The sequence below is a fragment of the Equus quagga genome, unplaced genomic scaffold (assembly GCF_021613505.1).
Source record: "Equus quagga isolate Etosha38 unplaced genomic scaffold, UCLA_HA_Equagga_1.0 153_RagTag, whole genome shotgun sequence".
NCBI lineage: Eukaryota > Metazoa > Chordata > Mammalia > Perissodactyla > Equidae > Equus > Equus quagga.
In genome coordinates this window covers 3720181-3748085 of record NW_025796915.1, presented here as the reverse complement: position 1 = coordinate 3748085, position 27905 = coordinate 3720181, and the positions used below count along the sequence as shown (strand labels likewise).

The 27905-nt window shown below is 40.8% G+C and overlaps 1 protein-coding gene across 5 annotated transcripts in view; it reads left to right on the top strand.

Annotated features, from left to right (window-relative positions):
* The first annotated feature begins 13136 nt into the window (after positions 1 to 13136).
* Positions 13137 to 27905, top strand: part of LOC124233072 (neogenin) — a 247290-nt gene continuing 232521 nt past the window's right edge. For 2 of the 5 annotated variants that reach the window (XM_046650149.1, XM_046650148.1), the window contains exon 1: positions 13137 to 13489. In XM_046650149.1, coding sequence (XP_046506105.1) covers positions 13360 to 13489 — 130 coding nt within the window. In that variant the 5' untranslated portion in view covers positions 13137 to 13359. The remainder of the gene's footprint in view (positions 13490 to 27905) is intronic. The other 3 variants (XM_046650147.1, XM_046650145.1, XM_046650146.1) reach the window with 2 other exon arrangements.

Sequence of the window (27905 nt, the reverse complement as noted above, 5' to 3'; positions counted from 1 at the left end):
ATCATTTTGTCTGCAAATAGTGAGAATTTGACTTTTTTTTTTTTTGAGGAAGATTAGCCCTGAGCTAACATCTGTGCCCATCCTCCTCTACTTTATATGTGGGACGCCTACCACAGCATGGCTTGCCAAGTGGTGCCATGTCCGCACTCGGGATCTGAACCAGCAAACCCCAGGCCGCTGAAGTGGAATGTGCATACTTAACTGCTGAGCCACTGGGCCAGCCCCAAGAATTTCACTTCTTACTTGCCAATTTGGATACCTTTTATTTCTTTTTCTTGACCAGGTGTTCTTGCTAAAACCTCCAGGAATATGTTGAATAAGAGTGGTGAGAATGGGCACCCTTGTCTTGTTCCTGTTCTCAGAGGGATGGCTTTTAGTTTTTCCCCATTGAGTATGATGTTGGCCATGGGTTTGTCATATATGACCTTTATTATGTTGAGGTACTTTCCTTCTATACCCATTTTATTGAGAAGTTTTATCATAAATGGATGTGAGATCTTGTCAAATGTTTTCTCAGCATCTATTGAGATGATCATGTGGTTTTTATTCTTCATTTTGTTAACATGGTGTATCACATTGATTTATTTGCAGTTGTTGAACCATCCCTGTGGCCCTGGTATAAATCCCACTCGATCATGATGTATAACCCTTTTGATATATTGCCATATTTGGTTTGCCAATATTTTGTTGAGGATTTTTGCATTGATCTTCATCAGTGATATTGGCCTGTAATTTTCCTTTTTTGTGTTGTTCTTGTCTGGCTTTGGGATCAGGGTGATGTTAGCCTCATAAAATGTGTTAGGAAGTGTTCCATCCTCTTAGTTTTTTGGAATAGTTTTAGAAGGATGAATACTAAATCTTCTTTGAATGTTTGGTAAAATTCTCCAGAGAAGCAATCTGGTCCTTGACTTTTAGATTTAAGTTTTTTTATTACTATTTCCATCTCTTTGCTTGTGATTGGTCTATTCAGATTGTCTATTTCCTCCTGGTTCAGTTTTGGGAGGTTGTAAGAGTCTAAGAATTTATCCATTCCTTCTAGATTGTCCAATTTGTTGGCATACAGTTTTTCATAATATTCTCTTATAATCCTTTGTATTTCTGTGGTATCTGTTGTAATTTCTCCTCTTTCATTTCTGATTTTATTTATTTGAGCCTTCTCTCTTTTTTTCTTGGTGAGTCTAGTTAAGGGTTTGTCAATTTTGTTTATCTTCTCAAAGAACCAGTTCTTAGTTTCATTGATCCTTTCTGCTGTTTTTTTTTGTTTCAGTTTCATTTATTTCTGCTCTAATTTTTATTATTTCCCTCCTTCTGCTGACTTCGGGCTTTATTTTTCTTTTTCCAGCTCTGTTAGGTGTAGTTTAAGGTTGCTTATTTGAGGTTTTTCTTGTTTGTTACGCTGGGTCTGTATTGCTATGAATTTCCCTCATGGGGCCACTTTTGCTGCATCCCATATGAGTTGATATGTTGTATTTTCATTTTTGTTTGTCTCCAGATATTTTTCGATTTCTCCTTTAATTTCTTCAATGATCCATTGGTTGTTTAGTAGCCTGTTGTTTAGTCTCCACATGTTTGTCCCTTTCCAAGCTTTTTTCTTGTAGCTGATCTCTAGTTTCATAGCATTATGGTTGGAAAAGATGTTTGACATGATTTCAATCTTCTTAAATGTATTGAGGCTTGCCTTGCTTCCTAACATATGATCTATTTTTTTAAAATGTTCCATGTGCACTTGAGAAGAATGTATATTCTACTGTTTGGGGATGGAGTGTTTCTAATATAAAGTCCATCTGGTTTAGTTTTTCATTTAGTTCCACTATTTCCTTGTTGACCTTCTGTCTGGATGATCTATCCATTGATGAAAGTGGAGTGTTAAGGTCCCCTATGATTATTGTGTTGCTGTTAATATCTCCTTTTAGGTCAATTAATAGTTGCTTTATGTACTGTGGTCCACTTGTGTTAGGTGCATGTATATTTGTAAGTGTTACGTCCACTTAGTGGAGTGTCCCTTTTATCATTATATACTGCCCCTCTTTATCTCTCTTTACCTGTTTTTCTTGAAGTCTACTTTTTCTGATATAAGTATGGCAACACCTGTTTTCTTTTATTTGCATAGTTTAGAGAATCATCTTCTATCCTTTTACTCTAAGCCTGTGTTTGTCTTTGGAGCTGAGATGTGTTTCCTGGAGGCAGCATATTGTTGGGTCTTGGTTTTTAATCTGTCCAGCTACTCTATGTCTTTTGATTGGGACATACAATCCATTTACATTTAGAGTGATTATTGATATATGAGGGCTTACTGCTGCCAATTTATCATCTGCTTTCCAGTTGTTCTGTATTTCCTTGTTTCTCATCCAAGTATTTCGGACTGCCAATTCAGTTTAGTGGCTCTCTATGATGGTGTTCTCAGTTTTTTCTTTATTTATCAATTGTGTCTCTTTTCTGATTTTTTGTTTAGTGGTTACCATGAGGTTTATATAAAAGATCTCATAGATGAGATAGTCCATTTTTCTGATACCCTCTTATTCCCTTAGCCTAAGCACTTTGCATCCCTTTCCTCTTCGCCTTCTAAGTTGTTGTCACAACTTATTCCATTTTGTGTGAGTTTGTGGTAAAATTAAGTGATTATATTTATTCTTGATGTTTTCCTTCCCTTTAACTTTAATGTTATGACTAAGTGTTTGTTAATCTGTTCCAATAGAGAGTTGCAAAGTTCTGATTTTGTCTGCCTATTTGTCTCCTTGCTCAAGGCTTTGTAAACCCTTTCTTTTTTTTTCAGGGATGAGGGCCTTCTTGATTATATCTTGTAGGGGGTTCTTGTGGCAGTGAAATCCCTCAGCTTTTGTTTTTCTGGGAAAGTTTTTATTTCTCCATCATATCTGAAGGATATTTTCACTGGATAGAGTATTCTTGGCTGAAAGTTTTTGTCCTTCAGGATTCTTAATATATCATTCCACTCTCTCCTAGCCTGTAAGGCTTCTGCTGAGAAATCTGCTGAAAGCCTGATAGGGGTTCCTTTGTAGGTTATTTTCTTCTGCCTTGCAGCTCTGAATATTTTTTCTTTGTCATTGACTATTGCCAGTTTTACTAACATGTACCTTGGAGAAAATCTCTTTACAGTAATGTAATTAGGAGTTCTATTAACTTCTTTTACTTGTAATTCAAGCTCCTTCCCCAGGTTTGGGAAGTTCTCAGCTATTATTTCTTTGAACAAGCTATCTGCTCCTTTCTCCCTCCAGAATATCTATAATCCTTATGTTTCATTTCTTAATTGAGTTGGATATTTCTTGGAGAATTTCTTCATTTCTTTTTAGCCTTAATTCTCTCTCCTCCTCCATCTGAAGCATTTCTATATTCCTATCCTCTAAATTGTTAATTCTACCCTCCATAATATCAGCTCTGTTATTTAAGGACTCCAGATATTTCTTTATCTCATTCATTGTGTTTTTCATCTCCTACATTTCTGATTGTTTTTTCTTTATAGTTTCAGTTTCTTTTGTGAAGAATTACCTCTGTTCATTAATTTTATTCCTGATTTCTTTGAACTGTCTTTCTTAATTCTCTTGTAACTCATTGAGTTTTCTTTTATGATAGCTTTTTTGAATTTTCTGTCATGTATATTATGGATTTCTGTGTCATCAGGAATGATTTCTGGGTGTTTGTCTTTTTCCTTCTGGTCTGGAGTATTAATATACTTCTTCGTACTATTTGATGGGGTGGATTTGTGTCTTCACATAGTGATAGTATCTGATTGTAGATTCCACCTGCCCCGGCTTGGGGGGAAGTGCTGGCGTGGGAGCTGTGTATTCTGAGCCTGGTGCCATCCCTGTTAGCTGTGCCTGTCCAAGCCTGGGCCACTCATTGGGATCATAGTGGCCCTGTGGGTTCTCCTACTGAATGGAAAAGCCATCGCACAGGGCTCAGGGCTACCACCACCTGCTCCCACAATCTCGCTGAGATGTGCTCCCCCTTTGGGGCCACAGAAGTACTACGGGCATTCATGGCAGCTGGCAAATCATTTACCCAGACATGCAGATCTGCCACCTATTCCTCCTAGGTGGCACCAGCAATTGTGCTTGGTAGGCAGGGCCTTCCCACTGGGTCCAAGCCTGGGCTGCTCCCTGGGGATTGTGGAAGCATTGTGGGCTCTCCAACCAGATAGGAAAGAGATCATGCAGGGGCTCAGGGCTGCCATCACCTGTTCCCGCAGTCGCACCGAGGTGTGTTCCCACCCTCAGGGCCACAGTGGTGCTATGAGTGTTTCAGCTGGGAGAGCAGTCATGCACTTGCACAGGGCTTGCAGTGGGCCAGAGATTGCTCACCTATCTCCACTACCTCCCCAGGAATATCCCATCCACCTTCAGATGTATAGCTGCACAGGTCTCTCAGGCATCCTGATGTGCTGTGTGGGTATCCTCTGCTGATCAATGAATGTCCATTTAGTTGTAGTTTGAAGTGGGGGAGACAAAGGAACAGCTCACTCCACCATGTTGCTGATGTCACTTTGGGGATAGTTTTTAAAATCACCAATTATAAGAGAGTGTGATTTCAAATTAAAATAATGAGAAACAGGAAAAAAAGAGGAGGAAGAGCAAAAGTACAAAAAATAGGGAATTATAAGTTAGTGTTTTGGTTTATTTTAGTATAGTGAGATAAGTTTGGGCTTAAGAATATGAAAATCTATAAAGGTGATTATTCTTTGAGCCACTGCTTACTTCTGTTATGCAGTTACATCATCACCCTTAAGTTCCTCCTATATAGAAATTCTGAAGCCATCAAGTGACTTTTCAAAAATATGGATTCCTGGGGCCCACCCCTGGGAGTTTCTAGTTTAAGAGATTGGGGTGAGGCCTAGGAATCTGTGCATTTTAAAAATAGTCCCTGGGTGATTCTGTGTTTGAGAGTCCCTGGGATAAGTGGCAAGGAGGCTCTCCCTCCTGGGAACAGCACCCTTGAACTTCTGGAGTAGAGGAACCTCTATCATATATGCCCTTGGGTAATTACTGCTCCTGCAGTGTTGCCCCAGATGCTGTAGTTCTTGGCTGTCCACCTGAGAGTGCGTGTGCAGAATCTAGAACCCTCTAGAGGAGCCAACAGACCAGCCATCCTCTGGCCTTTGGGTTTCCACCTACTGAGCCAAACACCAGAGGCTGTGTCAGGCTGAGTGGCTCCTCACAGTCCACAGTCCTCAAGATGATACATTGGCATAGTGTCACCACTGATCAGAACCCCTCATCCTATTTATCACTGTCCTGTAGGCTCATTTTTAAATATTCTGTACTTTCTCCCCATTGATGCAAGCTCTGAGTGCTGAACCTCCTTCCTGACCATTTCCTCTGTTCCCCTGGAAGACCCACTGGATTGCAAACAAACACTTCCCTTTCCCCGGTCTCTGCACAGGCACTCCCCCTATCTTTTCTCCTGAGCCCACTTTTCTTTCTGACCTTATTTGTTTACATCTCAAGTGACCAGCACCTGGGCCCCTGCTGCCATTTCTCATCATTTCACTTCTATTTTTGGGAAAAAAATGAAAAATCCCAAGCAAAACAAGAATTCTATTTGATTTTGAGAATCATGGCATCCAGCCTAGTGTCTTTTTTTCGTCATCTAATGACTGTCTTCTGAGTCACTGCTCAGATATCTTAAGTGTAAAGTGGCTTATACTCTTTCTCTCCACACCATGTCTGCCACCTTGGGTGATATCACTGGCCTTGTGGATGACCCATCTCTTAGCCTCACTGCCCCTGCTCTCCTCACTCTTCCTCCCCACCACCTTCAACACCTGGGAGGAGATTGCATGGCAACACACAAGCAGGAAAAGGCCAATATAGAATAGCATTTCCCACTGATTCCTCCTACAGCTGAACCTGGACAGAAGCAACTCACTTTTCCATTTCCCAATTAGTGGTAAGGCTGGGAGTGCGTTCTGCTTGGAGATTCTCAGCTCAGGATGGGCCAACAGGGGTAAGAGAAAGAGACCAAACACAGATGGGTGTTATATAAGACATAAGCTAAAGGAATAAATGAGCTTCTTGAGGTTTCTAGGTTGTCTAATTCAGCTCCCTAGTGTGGGAGAGCAGACTGTGCATGGGGAACTTGGAATAGGGAGCCTGGTTGTCCTCTGGTAATCTCTTTTTTTGGCCACTTCAAATCCTTTGGGGAAAGCAGCTTGGGGTTTATGCATGTGTGTGTATCATATACAAGCTCAATGGCAGGCAACTGAATAGAGCTGAGTCTAGAGCAGTGAGAGGAAATTCCCAAGATTTCCAAAACATACAAGTAATGCATCAAAAAGTAACGCACCAAATGCTATTACCTAAAAGTTTCTTCGCTTCTTTGACTCTTCTGAAACAGTAAACTTCTAGTCTCAAATACACAACCTTGTATCTTTATGCTACTACTCCCTTACCATACATAGTACATTTACTCTTTGGTCTTCTTCAGTACTCCAATTCCGTGACACTCTCATTTTATCCTAGTCATTCTTCGACTTCTGGATTTATTTCCTTCCTTATCTAGACTAAGCCTCATGATTTACCAGTTCAATAATTTACTTTTCAGCATCCTTGTGTGCCTCAATCCCTTGTCTTTTTACTTTTTCACCCACTCCTAGAAACTCTGGGTTGATGTAACCATCCACCATCTCTCCTCTTACTGAGCATTGCCTTACAATAAAATACTAGATGGAGAAAAATCACAAATGTATCATTACTAATTTCATTTGGGCCCATATATAGCTCCCTCTCAATCCTTTCCGTGACTCTTCTAAACATTACCACTTTCCTTAAACACTCTACCTACCTCTTCTTTTCTTGCAGCAGATGGCCTTGCTGTCTACTTCATGGAGAATATCAAGACTCTCAAGGATGAATTTCGTATCCTTTTACCTACAACCCTATCTGCATATACCCATATTTGCTTCCTTCTTTTCTGGATCTTTCCATCCAAGCAATCCCTTGACCTGCTACCTAAATCCCCTTCTATAATTTAAAAAATCTTTGTATCAACTCTATTTCTCTAAGTTATTTCAACTTAGAGGAATTTTTATTAAGCACCAGGAACCAAGCAGGGCAATTGGGATGTAGCCACAAATGGAACCCAGCTGCAATAGATGCCTGTTGCATTGTTTGACCGGCACCTCTTTTCCATGAATTGTACATTCCTCGTATATTTACTTGGTTACAATGGGAGCTGCCATATTACTCCCTGAATGGTTTGGAGTGGGCACCTAAACCAAGAGTGGCAATCAATCATTTCACTTGGAAATTTGTAATTGGGACCAACAGTCAGAATCAGACTGTAACAGGGTAACTTGGAAGCTGTTGGTAGTGGCCATTTTCTGTGATGTGGACTAGGATACAGAGAGATCCATTCTGCAGCAAGAGTGACGCTAAGGCAGATTCAGTGAGATGTGCAGAGACAAGAGACTCTCCAAAAGAGAACTTTCTGGGTTCATTAACGTGCTCTAGTCTCTTGTTCCATTCCTGAGATTCAGCTGCATCCTTACCCTGAGATTCCGGGGCTCTTCCAATAAAATTTCTTTCTGCTTAGACAGTATTTAGTTTGGGGTTTTTGCTACTTGCAACCAAAAGAAAGATCCTGTCATTCTTGCTGGAAAGCTGGACTGGCTTGTTTTGCGATTGTTGTCTGTTGGGACCGAGCCATGTGTCTTTTGAAGATAGACTTCTAGAGGACTTAGTAGCAAATGTCAAGATGCTGCCTCTTATTTTCAGTCTTCATTAAGGTGTCACAAGAATGGAACATGCTCAAATAGAGCAGAAAGCCTCCTGGAAACCACAGGGCCATGGTGTAACTCTGTTCTGTGAAGTCTTTTTTGCCTATTGCCAGTTGCCTGAGACTACAGGGGTCAGATAATCATGGGCCTTGCTGAATTACAGCTGCCAAATTATCTACTACCCTGCTTCTAAAGCTCTTGATTATCCCCTTTCTCTCTTGAATCTTCAACACTTCCCTCTATACTGACTCTTTATATCAGCATTTAAGTCCACTCCCCTCTTGACAAAATCTGTTCTAGATTTCCCAACACTTTCTTCCTATTTCTTCTTCCTGAAAGAAGTTGTTCACACTCAGTGACAAGCCATAGCAATCAGGTGGCCCCACTCTGTTGCAGCTGCGCTTACTAAGGTTGTTCATGATTACCTTTTCACTAAATCCAACGGATATTTTCAGATCTTATCTTACTTGACCTCTCAGGAGCACATGACACTGTTGACCACTCCTGCATTCCTGAAACACTTTCTTTCCTTGGCTTCTGTGATACCACATGCTTCTGGTTTTCTTTTTACACGTCTGCTTGTTTCTTTGCAAGTTCCTCTTTTTGTCCTATACCTTAAATTTGTTGATGTTCCTCAGGTTTGGTCCTAGTAGTCCTCAATTGTTTTTGTTGTGTTTTGTTTTTTCTTTTTTAGTCTCCAATTCTTTTTGTGCTAAACTTTCTCGGGCCAGTCTCAACCACTTTCTTGGCATTACCCTATGTACCTGAATATAAGACCAATATCCTCCAATCCCCTCAATACTCCCTTAGAAAAGAGAGAGTTGCCTCATATTCTGACCTTTAAAAAGCCCTTCATCCTACTGGATGGACATCAATTATTTTGAACAATAAAATGCTCCTTGGGGGACTATACATTAGCGTGAAATGATCTTATTCAATGTTCATATAGAAGCCACATGACGGAATTTGTAAGAAAGGAAGAAGTTTAACACAGATTTAGAAATTACTTCTAGGGAAATACCTTCACATTTGCAAGTGTTGAATGTCCTTGTAAGCAAGCCTTTACAAGTCACTATAAAAAGCCATGTGATAGGTGAATATGATTACAGCATAACTGATCTAGTGCAATTAGGTACTGTGTCCGGGAATAAAATTCCCAGTGAAAACACCGTAGAGTCCAAAATTTAGGGGGAAGTGAATGATGTATCCTGGGAAATTATGTCAGAGACTCAAACTGTGATTCTGGTAATGATAAAAACACTGTAAAGAGTTTCAATAAAATTATTTTTAAAATTATATTTTATATAATATGTGAAGTATGCAAGTGTAGTTAAAATAATACATTAAACATTATAAGTAAATCATTGATTACTTCATCTCTATCTCTAAAAGTTTATGTATTCAAGTTGGCCACAAAGTTTTATTGGGGGATGGATTTTCATTGGGAAAATGGGGGCTCACCCTATATTCAGAGGTATCTTACATTCAGGCATATATGTTATAAGCTGATGACTCATCTCTCTAGCCCAGTTCTCCCTGCTAAGCTCCAGACCCAAAATAACAGTTTACTGATATTTCTACTCAAATGTCCAATAGGCGCTTTAAATTAAACTTACCCAAAGTTAAACTCACATTGCCTCCCATCTGCTCCTCTTCCTCGGTCTCTTCTGGGTGACTGTCACCACTTTGGTTCAGTGGCCCAAGCTGAAATCTGAGTCACCCATGTCTCCTCTCTCCCCCCAACTCCTGTTGTTTCTATCTCCCGAATCTCTCTTTCTCTCTCTTATCTGTTCACTTCTCTTAATCCCCTCTGCTTTACTCCAGGCCACCAGCGTCTCCTCCCCAGACAACTGTTAACAAAACCTGAACTGGTTTTCTTGGTCTTGTCTCCTTTCAACCTACACTCCACGAAGCAGCCAGCGTTATCCTTCTAGAATGCAAATCAGATGTCAATTCCCACTGCAGGGTAGCCAACTCCTACTCATCTTCTCCCTCCACTTCCCTCAGTTTAGAGACCAATGCTGCTTCTCTAATTCCCCCTCTCTCCCCCACCCACCCCGCCCGCTAATTTCATCAGGTTAGATACTCTCACTATGTTTTCCCACACTCCTTATCTTTCCTTACCATAATGCTCTTCACACTTCTTTGTTATAATTGTTTATCTTTCCTTGAGACTGTGAACCTTGTCTCTCTGGCTTACCATTGCCTTCTCCTAACACAGGGTGGAACCTGAGATATAGTAAGTGCTTTATAAATATAAAATGAATGAATGAACCAATACTTTTGTTATCCCAGCACCCAGCACAATATCTGGTAAATATAGGTCCTCACTAATATTTGTTGAATTAATAGATTGTTGAACTAAAGATATGTGATTAAGCAACGTGTAACGAGCAAAATTAATACTGTGCAGGCTTTGTCCTTAAGGAGCACATATCATTCTTAATTAGGCTTAATCAGAGATGGCTCCCTAAAACAGGTGGCTCTTGGAAGAGAAAGGGAGAAATAAAAATTCTCACCTAGTGGAATGTGAAGGGCAAATGTAAAAATGTCAACATCTGTGCAGAAGAAAATCACGTTCTTATGACAAGGGTAACTCCTGGTTAAAATGTGCTGTGATTGGGAAGCGCTCTATACTGGGATCTACTAGTCAGGTGGCTAGCTTTGTTCTTCCCTACTGTGGATGCTGGGATTCAGCCAGGGAAACCAGCCGCACAATCCAAGGACTGCCAGCAATTAAACACTGAACTATATTGCCTCTCTAAAGTTGAAAAATAATCCTTTTACTAAAGAGAATAAGATTCTTACCAGGTTTTATATTCATAGGCTTTATTAATTTTTCACTTAATTTTTATATCAAAGTACGCAGAATAAATTTCACGAGAATATTTGGTCTGGTTATTTTTGGCCTGCACTTTGATAACTTATGCTAACATACAATGGCCAGTCTGTTTTCTTTGCTCTAAAAGTTTCTTTGTGCACTATTGCTTGAACATGGGCCTCGTGTTCTAACCTTACTTAGATGAAAAAAGTGTTTATTTCATGAATGGTTAATACCTCTTCACAGATTTAGTTTAGACTACATAAAATTACATCGATTAGCTGTATAAACGTGTACTGAGTTACTAGTTGAAAATCTTGTTGGAAGAATGAAAGTGATAAACAAGATGCCTAAGAAAATCTTTTGTCAGAGATTCCTTACTAGAGAAATGAGAGATTAACTACTCCAAATGAGGTTTTTTAAAAGGAATGTCTACAAGGTTAGTTACATTGAAACAAAGCGAAGGATCTGAATTCAAGTATATGCCTGGGTTATTTCATTAAACTCTTGAAATGATGTAAGATCTGTAACTTTTAATCTGGGGCTCCATCTATTAGTGGTTTGTGAGAGTGGGTTTGATTAAAATTGTGATTTAATCACAAGTCAGAAATACATGATGTAGTCACTCTATTTTACAGAAAGTGCTTTCAAGTTTTGATTTAACCCTGATATACACAGCGTGCTGATAAATTAATGAGAGTTCACAGGAGTCATGCATGAAAATCAATCTGATTACTTTATTAGCCACAACTCATATTTTTCAAGCTTGGAGAGAAATGTAAGCTTCATTTTAGAAGTCACATTATGCATTTTATAGTTTTAATATAATGAAAAATTTCCAGACTTAGAAAAGGTATCTGAATATTAACATTTGCGAGGCAGTTTATAGTTTTCAAAGAGCTTTTCTCATTATCTCAGAAAACTGAATAATGATGTGATTATTAAAGGTTAATTAAGCAAATACTTGTGAAGTAATTGGGAGGTAATCTATTTCTAATTTAACAGGTCAATCAGGGGTATTTAGGAAATATTTTTGCTGGTTAACAACTCTAAGCAAAACAAAAAGATATTTAAATTGTTTCCCTAGTGGAAAACAATGAGCGTGTGTTAGCTCTGTTAAGAGGAAATTGTTTCAAGGAACTGTGATGAGGATTTCTAATTCTACCGTTTTGATGATTTAAGAGGTTCTATGACGATTCTGAGCTCTTCCCTCCCAATGTTAAAGCAAGCCTTATACCGCTTATTTTGGCACTTGAGAATAAAAGAAAATATCTGAAGAAAGTAATTATGAGAAGGCACAGAGCGCTGTGGGAGTTAAGAGAGATTGCTATCTTCTTGTGGGAAGCAACATATTTTGGTTATTGACTGTACAGAACAGTGAGTAAAAATCCAACTCATTAACAATCAAACGCGACTCTCCAAGTGCATAACCATAGAAAAAAATTTTCTTAAAATATTTTCATGGGTGCAGCTTATAAAATTATTCTTATGAGCAGTGCAACTACAAACAGCTTTCCTCCAACTTTGGGGAGCCTGGGTGCTGTCCCCCGACTACCAAGTGGTTTACAATCACAGCCCCCTTGCTCTCGGTTACCGGCGAAAGACGTGATTTCCAGGTAGGAAAGCGCGAAGCGCCTCGCAAAGGCAGAGGTAACAGCTTTCAGCCGCGGCCAGAGCATTAGCCCCGGGGAGCCCTGGGGCTCGGCCCGGGCCCCGCACTGGCTGCAGGAGTGCACACGGGGCACCTTTGTCTGTGCCCCGCTTCCCTGGCCCGGGGCCGAGAGGCGGGGGGCGCGGGCCCCGCGGCCCGGGAGGCCCGGCACCGTCCAGGGGAAGCGCGCGGCGAGGGCGGCGCGGCCGGGAAGCGGGAGGTCAGCGGCGGCGCGGCCGGCCCCCTCCCACGGGAGCCGCGCCAGGTCCCAGCAAGAGCCGGGCGGGATCACTATTGTTTTTGGCGAGCACATAAACCCCGGGGCCGACGCTCTGCGCACCCAGGTTTCCTCCCGGAGGCCGTTCGGTTTCCTCCGAGGCCCTATATAGAGGCCCTGGGCCCAGGCAGAGGAGAGGTGCGCTCTCGCTGCGGCCTCCCGGACAAGCCCGGGCTCGGAGCGCCTTTCCCTTCAGTCTCGACAGCCGCAGGACTCTGGGGAGGTGAGAGGGGAATTTCTCCCCAGGGTGAGGAGGAGGAAGAGGGGGCGCGAGGGACAGGGGCTGCGGGCAGACGCGAGGAGGAGAAGGAGGATCCGCTTCTCCGGGGTTTCCCTGACGCCAGCAGCAGCGCCAGGCGCGCGCGCCCCGCACCCGTCCGCGGCTCCGGGGAGAAGGGGGAGGGGAGCGGGCCCGCGAGGCGGCAGCCGGGATTGGAGCGGGGCGGGCCCCGCGCGGAGCCGAGGGCGTGCGGGCGAGGAAGGCGCGCGCTTGCGCGTGCGCGGGTGTGCGCGCCCCGGGCCCCCGCCCCCCACCCCCGCCGCCTGCGGTCTCCGCCCCCCTCGCGCTGGTGTGTGGAGCCGGAGTCGGCGGCGGGTGGCGGCGCCTGGAACCTGGAGACCGAGCCCCCCCCGCCCCCCCGCCCCGGAATGTACTGACTCTCCGCTCTCCTCCCCTCTCCGCCCCCCTGCAGGAGGGAGGCGCCCCCGAGTGTCCCCTCCCGCGAGAGGGGCCGCGCGGGCCGGGTCGGGCCGGGCTGGAGCAGCGGCGGCGGCGGCCGCGGGAGCCGAGCCTGCAGCGAGGGACCGGCTGAAGCGCGCGGGAGGCAGAGCGGCGAGGGCTCCGCGGCGCTGCCGCCGCCGCCGCCGCTCGCAGGGAAGAGATGGCGGCGGAGCGGGGAGCCCGGCGACTCCTCGGCACCTCCTCCTTCTGGCTCTGCTGCCTGCTGCTGCTCGGGCGCCGGGCGCCGGGCGCCGCGGCCGCCAGGAGCGGCTCCCCGCCGCAGTCCCCAGGTAAGCTGCGGCCGCGGCGCGCGGGCCCAGGAGCGCGGGGTGGGGGCGGGGGCGCGGCCCCGGCCCCGGCGGCCGCGGCTGCCGTGTTTTTGTTTAGGATCCAGGAGGGAACGTGCAGGAACTTCTCTGCTTCGTCTCTGGTTGCCGAAGAGAAAGGGGGTCGCGTCGGGTGGAGAGTGAAGTAGGCGGGCGGAGGCGCCGCCGCGGGAGGGGCGGCCGCGAGGGCGCGTCGGGGGCTCCCGGGTCTAGTTGTCCGCTTTGTACCCGGAGGCAGGTTCACCCCTCGGCTCCCTCCCCTCCCCCAGGCTCATCCCACTTGTAAGAGTGGGACATTCTTGTGCTCACACAAGCACCAGTAGAGGCCACTACACACCTCATTAAATAAACAATCGTAACGGCCAATTCGTTAATTTTCAGGAAAGGAAGGGGGAGGGGGGCTTGAACTCGGCATTCCCTGGCCGGGGATTTCCCAGCTGAAGTCGCAGGGAAGCGCTGGCTGATCTCGAGGGACTCCTTGTGCGGGGATTGTAGCCCGCAGGCTGCGGAAGAGAGAGGGTGTCCGAGGGGCACAATTGCCCCCTCGCTGCCAGTGGTGGTGACTTAAGGATGAGGGCGCGTTGGAGAACGGCTCCGAGTGATTTTATCTGTTAGTGTTTCCGTTATGAAATGCCTCTTCTTTCCTGGGGATTACAACTATATTTACAGCCTGTTAACTGCTCTTAACCTAGGGAATTGTCTAAGCATCAGATTTTAAGTGCTTGTACGTTGTTTTCAAGTGGCAATATGTAAATATAGTTAGCCTCGAAAGCCATTTTCAGGCTTTTTGACTATCATAGGTTATTGAAGTCACTTGCATTCCTGTTTATTTAAGGGGGCCAATAACAAAACGCCAAACCTGTCATAAAGACCTTTCAGTACGTTTGAGGAGCGGGACACATACAGCAGTTGAAGGACAAATTAGCCTGTGATCTGCTTAAATTGTTTGACCAGGTGTGGTGTATCATAAAACTTGACAAAACTTTCACCTACTTACGTGAGATCTGAAATTTTTGCACTTGGAAAGTCATCTGATCAGGCACAGTGGCAACTTGTAATCACTAAACCATTACTTGTTTTGCCCTGGTTTATATGAAATATTGAAAATCACACTGTAATGTAACTTGGCTGATAAACTTTCTTTGGGTTTTCTTGCAGAGTATAGATAGCTCATGGCTTTTGCCAATATTAAGAGCTTTAAACCTAAAGTGCCAGTGGTTGTTATCTAAACAGCTATATAAACAGGAATGTTTTAGTATCAAACTGGCACTTGCACATTCAGCCTCAACATGGTTTATAATACACATTTTGGTCCTGGAATGTAGGTAACTCATCCAGCCCTTTCTATTCTTGTGGATGGGCAAGAAAAATGTAACTATCTTGGAAGACAAGTTCTCTCTTACTTAATTTTATATGTAGTACATCATATTATGTGTGTTCTAGGTATTTGGTGGAATGTCTGCTTAAAATTTTGTCAGTAATTTTGTTTGTGAGTGCTAGTAATTTTATGACTTAGGTTAATAAAAATAATAAGCAGAGCCTTAGGAAGTGGTCGTATCGTCTCTTTCAGTGTTGATTCAGTTGGTGGGCTTTTATTTTGAGCTGAAATGCACACTCTGCCTTCATGGAGCTTACAGTCTGGTGTGTGGGTAGGAAAGATAGCCATTCAACTACTAATTATATAATCAAGTAGTTGTGATAAGCGCTACAAAGGAGAACAGGTTTTGAGAAAGTTTGCCGCAGGGACCTAACCTAGCCTGAGTGTCTCGGAAGCGGGATCTGAGGAGGGGTGAGTGGGAAAGCAGGTGAGGAGATGCACAGCTCATTAATGGTAGAATTACATCTAGAACACAGATCTTCTGATTCTCGGTTCAGAGTGCTTTGCACAAAGCCTCTTGCCTCATTACAAAAGTGAAAGGAATAACTGCCATAAGGAGGCGTTGGTCACTAGTGTCCTAAACTGCAGAGAGATGAGGGAATTGAGAAGGGAGTAAGCAGCAACTGGTTAAGCTGTCAGTAAGTCGGCCGTCATTTGTCAGTGGGGGGGAGGGGATAGACTCTGAAACCTTTCTGTAGGGGATTGCAGTGAGTAGGTGGTAGGGGAATGGAGATACTTGGTAGTAAAAGGAGAAAAATAGGGTATGGGGCAACAGGAGAAACGGAGTGTATTTCCAACTTAGGGTAGACGTATAGACAGGAGGAGGTGGAGGAAAAAGGAGAGGGAAGGACTGGTAATGGAAAATGGTCAGCAGAGGTGGAGGGTTGGAAATGATCAGGCACGCAGTCTGGTTTTAGGAAGGAAGGAAGGGCAGATTACTGAAAAGATATGAAGGGACCTAGGGGAAGATGACGTGAACGACGTGACAGCAGCCTGTGCAATGCAAGTCTTCTCTAATTGGAGCAAAGGGGCTAAGGAATGGTAATGGGGTGGAACTGGGATGCAGGAATGGGGAAAGTTAGGAAGACAGTGTTGAGAGGTCGTTTGAAATCACTTTGAATTTGAAATAGATTAGCAATTTCCACACTTTCTCCAGCAATTTTTTGTACCCCAAAAACAGAGTTAGTGAAAAATTTTAATCCAGTATTGGTTGCTTTTGAGTTAGATGAAATATGTAGAGATTTTTTTTTAACATTTATTAGAATAATCAAATATCCTATTCATTAATTAGATTGCAAATGAATATTTGATGAAATGTCATAGTAGTGTTGAGGCTAGCCTTGACGTAGACTTCAGAGGTGTTCTGTAGAGGTCATGTAGCTATTCTTCTCATTTAAGGTGAGAATCCTCCTGTCAACATGTGGCATAGATGACTCTGCTTGAATCATTCACTTGATGTGATTTGTTACCTCACAAGGTAGTCTGTTCCTGTTTTGAATAACTTCTGTTAGTAAACTTGGCTTTATGATGCAATACATTTAACTTTAATTTTCACCCTCCCCATCCTTCTTGAATTTTTTTCTCTTCTTTTGCCATTTTTGGCATCATCTTATCTCCTGATTCATCTCTTACTTCTCTGATCCACTCTTCATTTGTTTTTCAGGTTTTTCCTTCACCCCCTTAGAATATTGGTATCTCAAGTTGATCTTATTCTATACACTCTCCTTGTCTTCAGTTGCTTCTTATAAGCTAATGACTCTCCTTTTCCACTCTTCCTGTGCCACTCAGTAGCTTCACTAAATAGGCAGCTTACGTTACACAAGACCAAAGGTAAACTCATCTTTGCTCCTCTTCCCTCCGGCTTCCCTCAGCCCCTTTCTCCAGACAACCACAGTTCCTGGCCTAGGGCTCTCACATTGTTTGAATGATTTTCTGTTTTCCTGTGTTACCTGCCTGGGTGTCACTGCTCACCACTCACTCACCCAAGTTGAGATCTGAAAGTCATCCTGGACCCTCCCCTTCCCTATTCCTATAGCCAATAGTTGTTTGATTTTTACCTCCTAGATACGTCTGAGTCTGTATCTTTTCATCATCATCCCCATCTAGACTAGCAATAGTGACTCTGTAATTAATCTGTTTATCTCCACTGTTACCCTCTAGAAGCCTGTTCTCCTGCTGGAGTGAGCTTTCTTACATATTTTTCTGAGCATGCCCCTCTCCTACTTAGAATCTTTTATTAGTGTCTCATAGATTGAGTGTTAGAGTCTAAAGTCCTTGGTATGGAGATTGTGAGGCCCTTGTGTTCTTTACCACTGGCGTCTCCCACTCTCACTTTAAAGCCTTGTCTCTTAGCACCTCTAATGCGTACCTGGTGTTCCACCACTCCAGGTTTACTGCAGAGCTTCATGTTTTCCTGCCTTTGCAGGTGCTGTTCCTTCTTCCTGTTAATGCCACTTCCCACCTTGCTTCCATAATGTGAGTGGGCTTCATCTAATCAGTTGAAAGCCTTAAGAGAAAAGAGTAAGGTCCATTTCTGAAACTCCTATTCGTCTATTCAGTGAATTTTTCTCTTTTGGCCCCCTTACCCAAAGAGAGTTAGAGTCATCATTTTCTGTGTTTCCATAGCTTTCTGAGGACTTTCCTCTTGGGTTACTTATTTTCTTGTCTCTTCGACGACTCTGAACCTCTTGAAGATTGGAACTTCTGTTATTCATCTTTTTATACCTAGTGTAGCACAACCATCCGGCACAGAGTAGATACCCAAGAAATGTTTGTTGCATGAATGTTAACTTGCCTTTGTTTTTACCCCCAGGGCCATACAGCACAAATCTGATTCCTTTATATGTTGGCCCTTCGTGTGTCTGATGACGAGATGTGTGTGTGTGTGTGTGCGTCGCTCTCCTCCTGCTCCTTTCTAAATTAATCAGCCACTCTTTACATTACTTAATTTTTTAACCCTTTGCGAGTTTGGTCATCCTTCTCTGAATATGCTGCAATTTTAGTGTTGATTAGTCTTGTCATCTTCAGAACCATCAGTGAGCTTACTGAGTCTTCTCTAAACAGGGACTGATGCCCTGCTCTGCCTGCCTACTAGGATGAGGTATAAAAGAGTTCATAGATTTCCAGGATGAATGCTCAAAGGAGATAAGAAATGTGACCATTCTTAGTCAACCGTATGAAATTAATACGTGCTGTGGGATGGTGAAAAAAGACTTATGATATGGAGGCAGAGGATTTGGGATGTGACTCATGATTGTACACCTTTCTATATATCTGTTGGGGGCTATAGGCAGGCAAGAATAATACCTCGCTTACCTAACTGGAGTATCAGAAAAATAGAATGTAAAATTGCTTATAAACTGTAAAGTACTGTATCTGTGTAGAATGATTTTAATGTTTCTTTATGAACTTTAAAAATATACCATAATTCTATTTTTTGAAAGTGTAGATTATTTTTCTGTAGGCTTAATTGGTCATTGTTGATTTCTTTTTTATGAGTTTTCTCTATGCTAATAAAAAATATTGGGTAACATTAATCTCACTATATGGAGGCTCTGTTTATTTAATAGTTTTTTTCCCCAAACACTTAATTTTATTAGTGACTTCTATGTGGTTGGGAGGTATGTACCATGTCATTGGCAGGTGTTTTGGCTTCTAGGTAAAATTGCATCAACCATAAGGGAACAGTCAGAGGAAATGACTATAGGTAAGAAGATCTTATTGGCCAGCAAGCTAAATGAGGTGAGGAAAAGTCTTGTGTTTATGATTTTAAAAAATTGACTGTCATGGAACACTGAAAGATGATACTAAAATAGAACCCAAATTTTGGATTCATTTAGAATGAAAGGAGTTTTTTGATTAAAAAACATTGGAAACAGAGACCAAAAAAGTCATTTAGATTCAATGGTATAATTGTGGTGTATGTCTTTCTAGTTGCTGACTCGATGGCACATCATTTTTACATTGTAATCATGGTGTATGTACAACTTTATATGTAAATATTTTCCCTTAGCATTATGCCTTTTCTCTTTGTTGCCACATTATCTTTGTCATCATTTTATTTTTAAAAATTTGTTTTAAAAATATTTAAATACATGTTTTGAAGTAAAACAATGTGGAAGTAGATAGAGTAAAAAGTTATCACTTCTACCAGCAAATTCCTTTTTTTACCCATAATCGCTTTTAATACTTTCCCTTTGCACTTACATGTGTGTATAGTTTTATTTTTTACACATAAGCGGGATCAGACTATCGTTTTCAACTTGCTTTTTTCACTTAGTAATGTGTTAGAGATCTTTCCATGCCAGTATGTATAGATTTTCTTATAACCATTATTTAAAATGTCTGTATGATATTCCCGTGAATGAATATAGTATTTAATAGTGGCCATTAAAAGTAGTATTTATTGAACACTCACTGAGCTCCAGACACTGTGCCAAGCTCTTTTACATGCAAGTAATCCTTTATACAACCCATGAGGAAGATGGTAATATCCCCTCCATTCTACAGATGAGGTAACTGAGTCTCGAATATTAAGTGACTTGCCAGAGGTCTCACAGCTCTCATGTGGAAAAGTTGGCATTCGAATCCAGGTCTTTTCAGCTCCAAAGCCTATACTTTCTATTATACTGCACACTGCTGCTAATTATTTATTCTGCTGTTATGGATGTTGAAGTTGTTTTCAGTATTCTGCTATAATAAAGAATGCTGTCGTGAACATCTTCCTGCATATGGTCTTTTTCTTCTTTATTTTGGATTCCCACATATGGGATTATTGGTGAGAATAATTTTTTGCGTGTATATGGGAGTCAGGGTTCCATTTATTGTAGAATAGTAATGATATCATTAAGAGTAATACCATTGACTAGTACTTTTACAACTTTTTCAAGATATTTTCACCTTTAATTGTGAACCTTGATTACTTAAGGCCATTATTTTAAAATGCAGGTCCCGTAGCTTCTCTATTTCATCTGTTAACTTCAGGGATTAATTAATTACCTAATTAATAAGTAATCTCAAAGGTCCCCTCCACCTCCAAGTTTCTGTAATTCTGAAATCTGTAAAATTGAGTGGTAAATTTATCTCAGCTAAATGACCTCTATTCAGTTCTTGTGTTTGAACACTGATCATTTCCGTTCTAGATGAAAGAATTACCTTTTGTCATTCTCTAAAGTTCAAGTTACTGTACATCTTTTTTCTAGGTGTAAAGTAGGATATGATTGGGAAAACCTTGTAAGTGGCTTGTAAATGACTGTGTATGATTTTCTATGTGTAAAAATGGTTTTAGGGCTGATTTCAAGAAATAAAAGTTCATTGTTAAGCAATTATGAGAGAGGCATTTTAAGCTGCAGTATTACTTGAGATAGTAGATGCTTACTCTTAGGCTTGTAGGGGATGTAAGGTAAACTGACCAAGTTACAGATCTGGCTGGAATGAGCAGGTTTTGATTCCACTTTTGACTCTCTTATGTGAGGAAAGGGGGAGAGAACGCCAGCGGTTATGTAAGTCAGGTAGTTGTTTTATAGCCAAAACTGAAAATTTAGGTAATTTTGGATAGTTGCAAACACGTTATCTTTGAGGGCTAATTATGTACAAAGCTGTGCGTTATGGAGATACTAAGATGAATTGGACATGTTTTCTATCTTAGGAAGCCTTGGTCTAATAGAGATAAAACATATATGTAGATAACAGATAACTTGATTTGGAGGAAGAAAGTGTCATTACTGCTGTAGGTGGAAAAACAGATTCTGGAATCGTTGTGCTACTGTTGATCAAGTAATAGTGCTGCTTTCTCTCATGATTTTTGGTTTTATATCTTTAGTTGTAATTTAGTTTTACCAAGTCAGTAGACTAGAATTCTCAGAGGGAGTTATACTTCGTTTCCTCTAAGTGAACTGATCACTAGAATGTTTGATATGTGTGAACGCTACCAGCGGAGCCATCTAGGGCTGCAGCTGCTCCCATGTCTGTGGGAAATCCAGAGATTGATTGTACTGGTTTTCAGGATTTATTATTGATCAGTAATGGCCAGTAAAACTTACTAGGGAGTCCTGAGCAGAGTAAATTTTTAAAGTGCTACTACATAGAAACTGAACACAGAATATTTGTTTTTCAGGGGCAGAGTGAGTAAAAAAGAAAATTACCAAGGTATATCTTTATATAAAAGGTCTAGTGAAGATGATGGCATTGTAATTTATGAATTCAAGGGTAAAATAACGAATTATAAGTTTTATGTATAACTTTTTATTCATAGGATAACTTTTAATGTAACAACTACAATAGGATCTTTTTGGTTAATTCTTGAAAGCTTTTGAAGTTTGAGGTAGGGTTATTAGTTGTTATAAATTTACATGGTGTCACGTATCCAAAGCATTGTGTGTACACTTCTTATAGTCATAACCCCTTGATTAATGGCACGTCCCCTATATAGAACTCAACCATCATGCACCCTCACCTCTAGAATATAACTGAAGACTAGGGAATAAGAGAAATAATTTTCAAAGTCTATGCCTCAAAGTAAATAAGTTTTTTAGAGTCCCCAAGGCCCTTGTTTAGAGCCTCTTTATGTTTAATTCATATGCATTTCTAACAAGCCGTATTATCTGATTTCTATGCCCATAACAGATCAGAAGTGGATAGAAAGACTATTTGGGGAATGCTTCTTGACAAAAGCAAGTCGTGACCTTTATAAGGAAGAAGACTTAAACATAAGAACACAGAATTTCCCATGAACAGAAATAATTGTCTCAGGCAGGTTGAGGAAAGTTTTTTCCCTGTCCGTCACTGCTAATAGATTCGGCCTGTCCCTGGCCCTTTCTTTTACCCCCTCAGACTATCTTGCTGTCTTGGAGATACATCTTCTCATGGAAATCTCTGAAGTCTCATCTCACCTCAGGTGAGTATGATTGACACCTGAGGTGAGAGGAAAGGAACTGTGAATAGGAAGGGAGGTAAGGTGGCCGGGCAGAGTTCCTTCTCTGCTGGTCTCTACCCCTCTTGCCAGGGAATTTGTCTTTGTTAGCAGCATGTCTAACTCTGATTGCTAAAATATGTACAGTATGTGAATTTTTAGTTTGGGGGTAAAGTGACTCGTCGGTTTGATTAAAAAAATTAAAAACATAAAATTTCAAACAATATGTAAAATAAAAGGTGAAATCATACATTTCAACCCTCTCCTCAGAGATAAATAACTTTTAATAGCTATGGACTTTCTGTTTTATATGTACAATTAATTAGTTAAGATATATAATACATATATAACAAAACTAACAAGTTGGGTTGTGCTGTGCATACTGTTTTCCACCTTGTTTTAGGACTTCTTTCCATGTGAATATATATAAATTTGTCACAGCTGTTTTAATAGCCATGTGGTATTTTATGATTGTATCATAATTTATTTAACCAGTTCCCTTTTGGTGCTACTAAATTTTTTTTTTAAAGATTTTATTTTTCCTTTTTCTCCCAAAAGCCTCCCCGGTACATAGTTGTATATTTTTAGTTGTGGGTCCTTCTAGTTGTAGCGTGTGGGACGCTGCCTCAGCATGGCTTGATGAGCAGTGCCATGTCTGCACCCAGGATCCGAACCAGCGAAACCCTGTGCCACCAAAGTGGAGCCTGCAAACGTAAGCACTTGGCCATGGGGCTGGCCCCTGATGCTCCTAAATTTTTTTTTTTCCGAGGAAGATTAGCCCTGAGCTAACTGCTGCCAGGCCTCCTCTTTTTGCTGAGGAAGACTAGCCCTAAGCTAACATCCGTGCCCATCTTCCTCCACTTCATATGTGGGATGCCTGCCACAGCATGGGGTGCTAAGCATTGCCATGTCTGCACCTGGGATTCAAACCGGCGAACCCTGGGCCACCAAAGCGGAACATGCGCACTTAACCACTGAGCCACTGGCCAGCGCCTGATGCTCCTAAATTTTTGATTGCAAACATATGCAGTGAACTCATTTTTACAAATGTCTGTGCACATGTTCAAATATATGATAGAATAAGTTTGTAGATATGGAAGTGTAGGTAAAAGAACACGTGTATTAAAAATTTTGTTTTAAAGATTGGTGCCTGAGCTAACAACTGTTGCCAATCTTCTTTTTTTCTCTTCTTCTTCTTCTTTTTTCTCCCCAAAGACCCCTAGCACAGAGTTGTATATTCTAGTTGTGAGTGCCTCTGGTTGTGCTATGTGGGACGCCGCCTCATCGTGGCTTGATGAGCGGTGCCATGTCTGCGCCCAGGAAATGAACTGGCAAAACCCTGGGCTGCCGAAGTGGAGCCTGCGACTTAACCACTTGGCCACGGGGTGGCCTCTAAAATTTTTGATAGTTTTTTCCAAATTGTTCTCCCAAAAGCTGATTTGCTCTCCTGTCAACAGCAAATGAGAGAGTGCCTTTTTCCCCACATCCTTGCCAACATAGTAGTTATTTTCAGATTTCTTAGTCTTTGCCGGTTTGATGGATTTAAAAAGTATCTCTAAGTTTTATATTTTAAAATTATTATTGGAGTTGAGCATCTTTTCAGATTTTTATTGATGGTTTATGTTGTTTCTGAGAATTGCCTATTTGTGTCTTTTGTTCATATTCCTATTCCTTTTTTGAATCAGTGGTTCATTTATAAATGTAAATTAAACAATACATAATTAAAAATTGGAACAATTTAAAACTTTATAACTATCAAAACTCCCATGGCTGCTTGTGGTTTTTAACTTAATGAGAAGTGAACCAGTAATTAAGTCAGTCTGTTTATATGACTTGTGCTAACCACTGCTCTTGTTCACTTGAGGGACAAAAAGTTAAACATTTTATTAATTGATTTGAGTGAAAAAGAGGAATTGAAACATGCTATTACCTCTTTTAAGACAGGATGAGCAGTTTTGGTTTAGATGAATAAGTTCAGCTAATCAAATACTTGAATGCCAGTTTGACTCAAGGTACTGAGTGGAAAATGGTTAAGAAATGCAGCAAGAGAGACAAGTTTGATATGATTTCCATTTTGGACACCTTGAGTCTGAGATGCCAGCAGAACATCTCTATAAAGGTATTAGGGAATTAGGGCTCAGATGAGAGGTCTAGAGAGAAATGTGGGTTCAGGAATTAGCCAATAGAGGTGATAGTTCAAGCCATGAGACTAGATCATATCACTGAGGAAGGAGAAAGAAAACCTAGGGCAAAGACTTGAACATACACCCATAGTTGGGTGTGCAAAGGCAGGAAATAGTCTGTGGAAGAAGATAGATAAGTACCTAGAATCAGAGCCGTGTAAAGTGATGAAGTTCATTTTGCCTGTGGATATCTTGTTCAGAAACGTGTATGAATACATGGGATACTGCTAAAGTAGTATTGGTTCTTTTTCCTTACCCCTACATGCATGCCATGGCCCTGGATTGGAGTGCTGGGGGGAGAGGAGAGGCTTGCAAAGACAGTTATGAACCATTCTTTACTTTAAATAACGTCTGTAATAACTTACTGCTTTACTGGACTGAGATGAACAATGAAGGAGTTAATGTGTCCATGTTTAGAACAGAACCTGATTTATCTTAGTCGCTCATTAAATGTAAACTGTTATTATTGTGTGTGTGTGTATATGTGTGTGTTTTGTGTGTGAGGAAGATTCGCCCAGAGCTAACATCCTTTGCCAATCCTCTTTTTTTTCCTTGAGGAAGATTCAGCCTAAGCTAACATCTGTCTCAGTCTTCCTGTACCTTGTATGTGGGACACCTCCACAGCATGGCTGACAAGTGGAGTTGGTCCACACCTGGGATCCAAACCTGTGAATCTAGGCCTCCGAAGTAGAGCACATAGAACTCTAACCACTCGACCATGGGGTCAGCCCTAGTTATTGCTTTTATTATTATTATAAACTGGATGGAGGGGCTCACTAAATATATATGAAAATTAAATAACACATATAATTTGGTTTATATTTTTATCTGACGGCTGTGTGTAATTAGATTATTAAAAGCATGACCTTATGTTGATGAGGATAAAGATTTGTTTAGTCTGGAGTATTTGGTTAGTTTTCTTAGGGAGGTGGGACTTGAGCTGGGCTTGGAGGCATGAGTAGGCTTTTTGGATGGGGAAGTTTTTTTGGCAAGGAGGGTACAGTGAAATACGTATGAGTTGAGGCAGGGTAAAGGCAAAAGCAACAGAAATGTTCTTGATCAGAAAACCATTTCTTGAAGTGTTCATTTTTTTTTATTCTGAAGTTTATCATTTGTTACAAATGGAGAGGTGATTAGTGGATGATGAAATCATAGGCCAGATAGTCTCTTAAAGATTGTGATGCTAGAAAAGAAGCTGGAGATAGTGCTTGTTCCAATTTTTAATGCCTGAAAATTAACCTTATCATTTCCTGTTTCCTTTTTAAGACTTCATGTATTTCCTGTTAGATGTTGTGGGCAGCTTTTATGAAACAATCTTCGGGAGTTTATTCAAAGCCACAGAAATAAACTTCAGGATAATATGTATTGGGAAGTTCTGAGGAGTAAATTTTTGTTACTTTATGAAGAAATCCATGTTTTTAAATAAAAACACAAAACTTGTGGAAGCTTTGTGGAAGAGTGAGCTTTCTTCTTCAGAGTAGCTGTAGTTAAGTAGACATTTTGCAGTTTCAGAATCAGCTTTATTTGTAAGTCATTAAAATTTGTGGGTAAGAAATATCAGATAACATTGTGGTACTAACTTCGTAGTTAGTTTCACTTTGTTCACAATTAAGTTTTAAAATTTGCCTCTGTGTATGCATAATCGTTTGACCTTGATATGAAATTCCTGTGTCATAGTCTTTTCCTTTCAGAACTCACTGGACAATTCTCCCCCCTGCATTTCATGTTGTACATAATGTCTACTAGGTACCCACATCTTTTTTTTTTTAAAGATTTTATTTTTTCCTTTTTCTCCCCAAAGACCCCCAGTACATAGTTGTATATTCTTCGCTGTGGGTCCCTCTAGCTGTGGCATGTGGGACGCTGCCTCAGCGTGGCTCGATGAGCAGTGCCATGTCCGCGCCCAGGATTCGAACCAACGAAACACTGGGCCGCCTGCAGCGGAGCGCGCGAACTTAACCACTTGGCCACGGGGCCGGCCCCTTTGTTTGTTTTTTTTTTTTTTTGTCTTTTTTTTTTTTAATCCATATGTTTGTAGAATTTTTTTGTCACTGGACTTTGAAATTTAGTAATTTCACTAGGATATGACTAGGTGGGAGTTTATTCATTGATTTTTTTTTAAGTCTGATACAGTGGAGTTGCATTTTAGTTAGGCATTAGATTTAAATTAAGCAAGTAATGTGAAAACTGCATATTATCATACTCCCCTTTAACGTACCTTAGGAAAGCCCTATATTGGAGGCTGATATTTCATCTCTCAATAAGTTGGGCATATATAGTTTTTCCTTTGAGTATTGGAACAAATTATTTCTTTTGTTGACAACCATGTGAAGAGGAGTATTGCATGTATCTTGTTCAAAAGCATTTTTTTAAAACTCTACAATCGTAAGGTGATGAGATACTTTTACTAAGAGAGGCACTTTGGAGCTGAGCTCAACTGGAAGAACAAGTTCGTATCTCATATTGCATGCTCATACAGAATGGCAGGTAGAATGGCTTGCTCTATTTAAATTATTTCATATTCTCTCTCCTGTAGTTGGATTCTTTTAACTTGAAATGTGTGTATGATGTGACTATTTGGTGAGTCTATTCTGAATGCACAAATCTATTTTAGGGTAGGAAAATTTTCTTCTTTTATTACTTTATTATGTATACTCTGTTTATTATCCTTTTCTGGAATTCCAGAAATAAGTATATTTTCTCTTGTCTCTTTCCTCCATGATAATTCATTTCTCCTTTTTTGTGTGTGTGCACCAATTTTTGCTTTCTATAATTTGAGACTATATTACTAGTTGCATACGGATTTAGAATTGTTATCTTTCTGGTGAATGGACTCTTATTATCTCTAATAATGCTATTCAGCTTAAAGTCTACTTTTTCTGATGTTAATATAGTTGTATCAGCTGTCTTTTGGTTAGTGTTTAGGTGTTTCCATCCTTTTATTTTCGGCCTTTTTGTAGTCTTATATTTATGTTGTGTATGTAGATATGGTTAGGTTTTCTTTTTTATTTAGTCTGACAATTTATGTCTTTTTACTAGAGCATATAGTCTATTTACATTTAATGTAATGGCTGATATATTTGTCTTTAAATCTTCAATTTTATTACTTACTTCTATTTGCCTGTTCTTTATCCCTCTTTCTTTTTTTTGCCTTCTTTTCATTATTTTCAGTTATGCAATTTTTACTTCTCTTTTAACTTACCAGTTATATATTCTTTTACTGTTCACTTAGTGGTTCCTAAATGTATCTTTGACTTAATACTTTTACCATTTATTGGGCAATGCAAGGCCATACGGATAGCTTAACTCCATTTATCCTTCCCTTCTAATTTTTATGCCATTATTGTTATATGTTTTAGTTCTCTTTATATTTGAGATCCACAAGACATTATTTTTTGTATGTCATTATTCATTTAGATTTACGCTCACCTGTTTACTCTCTCAGTTGCTCTTCATTTCTGCATCTCTGAGCTTCTGTCTGGGATTATTTCCTTCTGCCTAGAGAATATCCTTTAGTATTTAGTTAGGTCTGCTGGAGATCAGCTTTAGTCTGTCTGAAAATATTTTTATTTCACTTTGATTTTGACTTTTTTGAGAGGAGGATTGGGTATAGAATTTTAGGTAGATAGTTTTTTTCCTTTCAACCCGTATGTAATTCCATTATCCACTGAACTCCATCATTTCTGATGAGAAGTCAGCTGTAAGTCTTATTTTTCCTCTTTTGTCAGGAGTGTGCTTCCCTCCTTCCTTCCCCCTTTGGCCACTTGTTTTTTTAAAGATTTTATTTTTTTTTAAAAAAAACACATAGCATTGGAGATTGGACTGGTGGTTACTATTGGGGAAGGGGGGAGCAGGGAGGGCGAAAGGGGTGATTAGGGTCACATGTGAGGGGATGCACTATAATTAGTG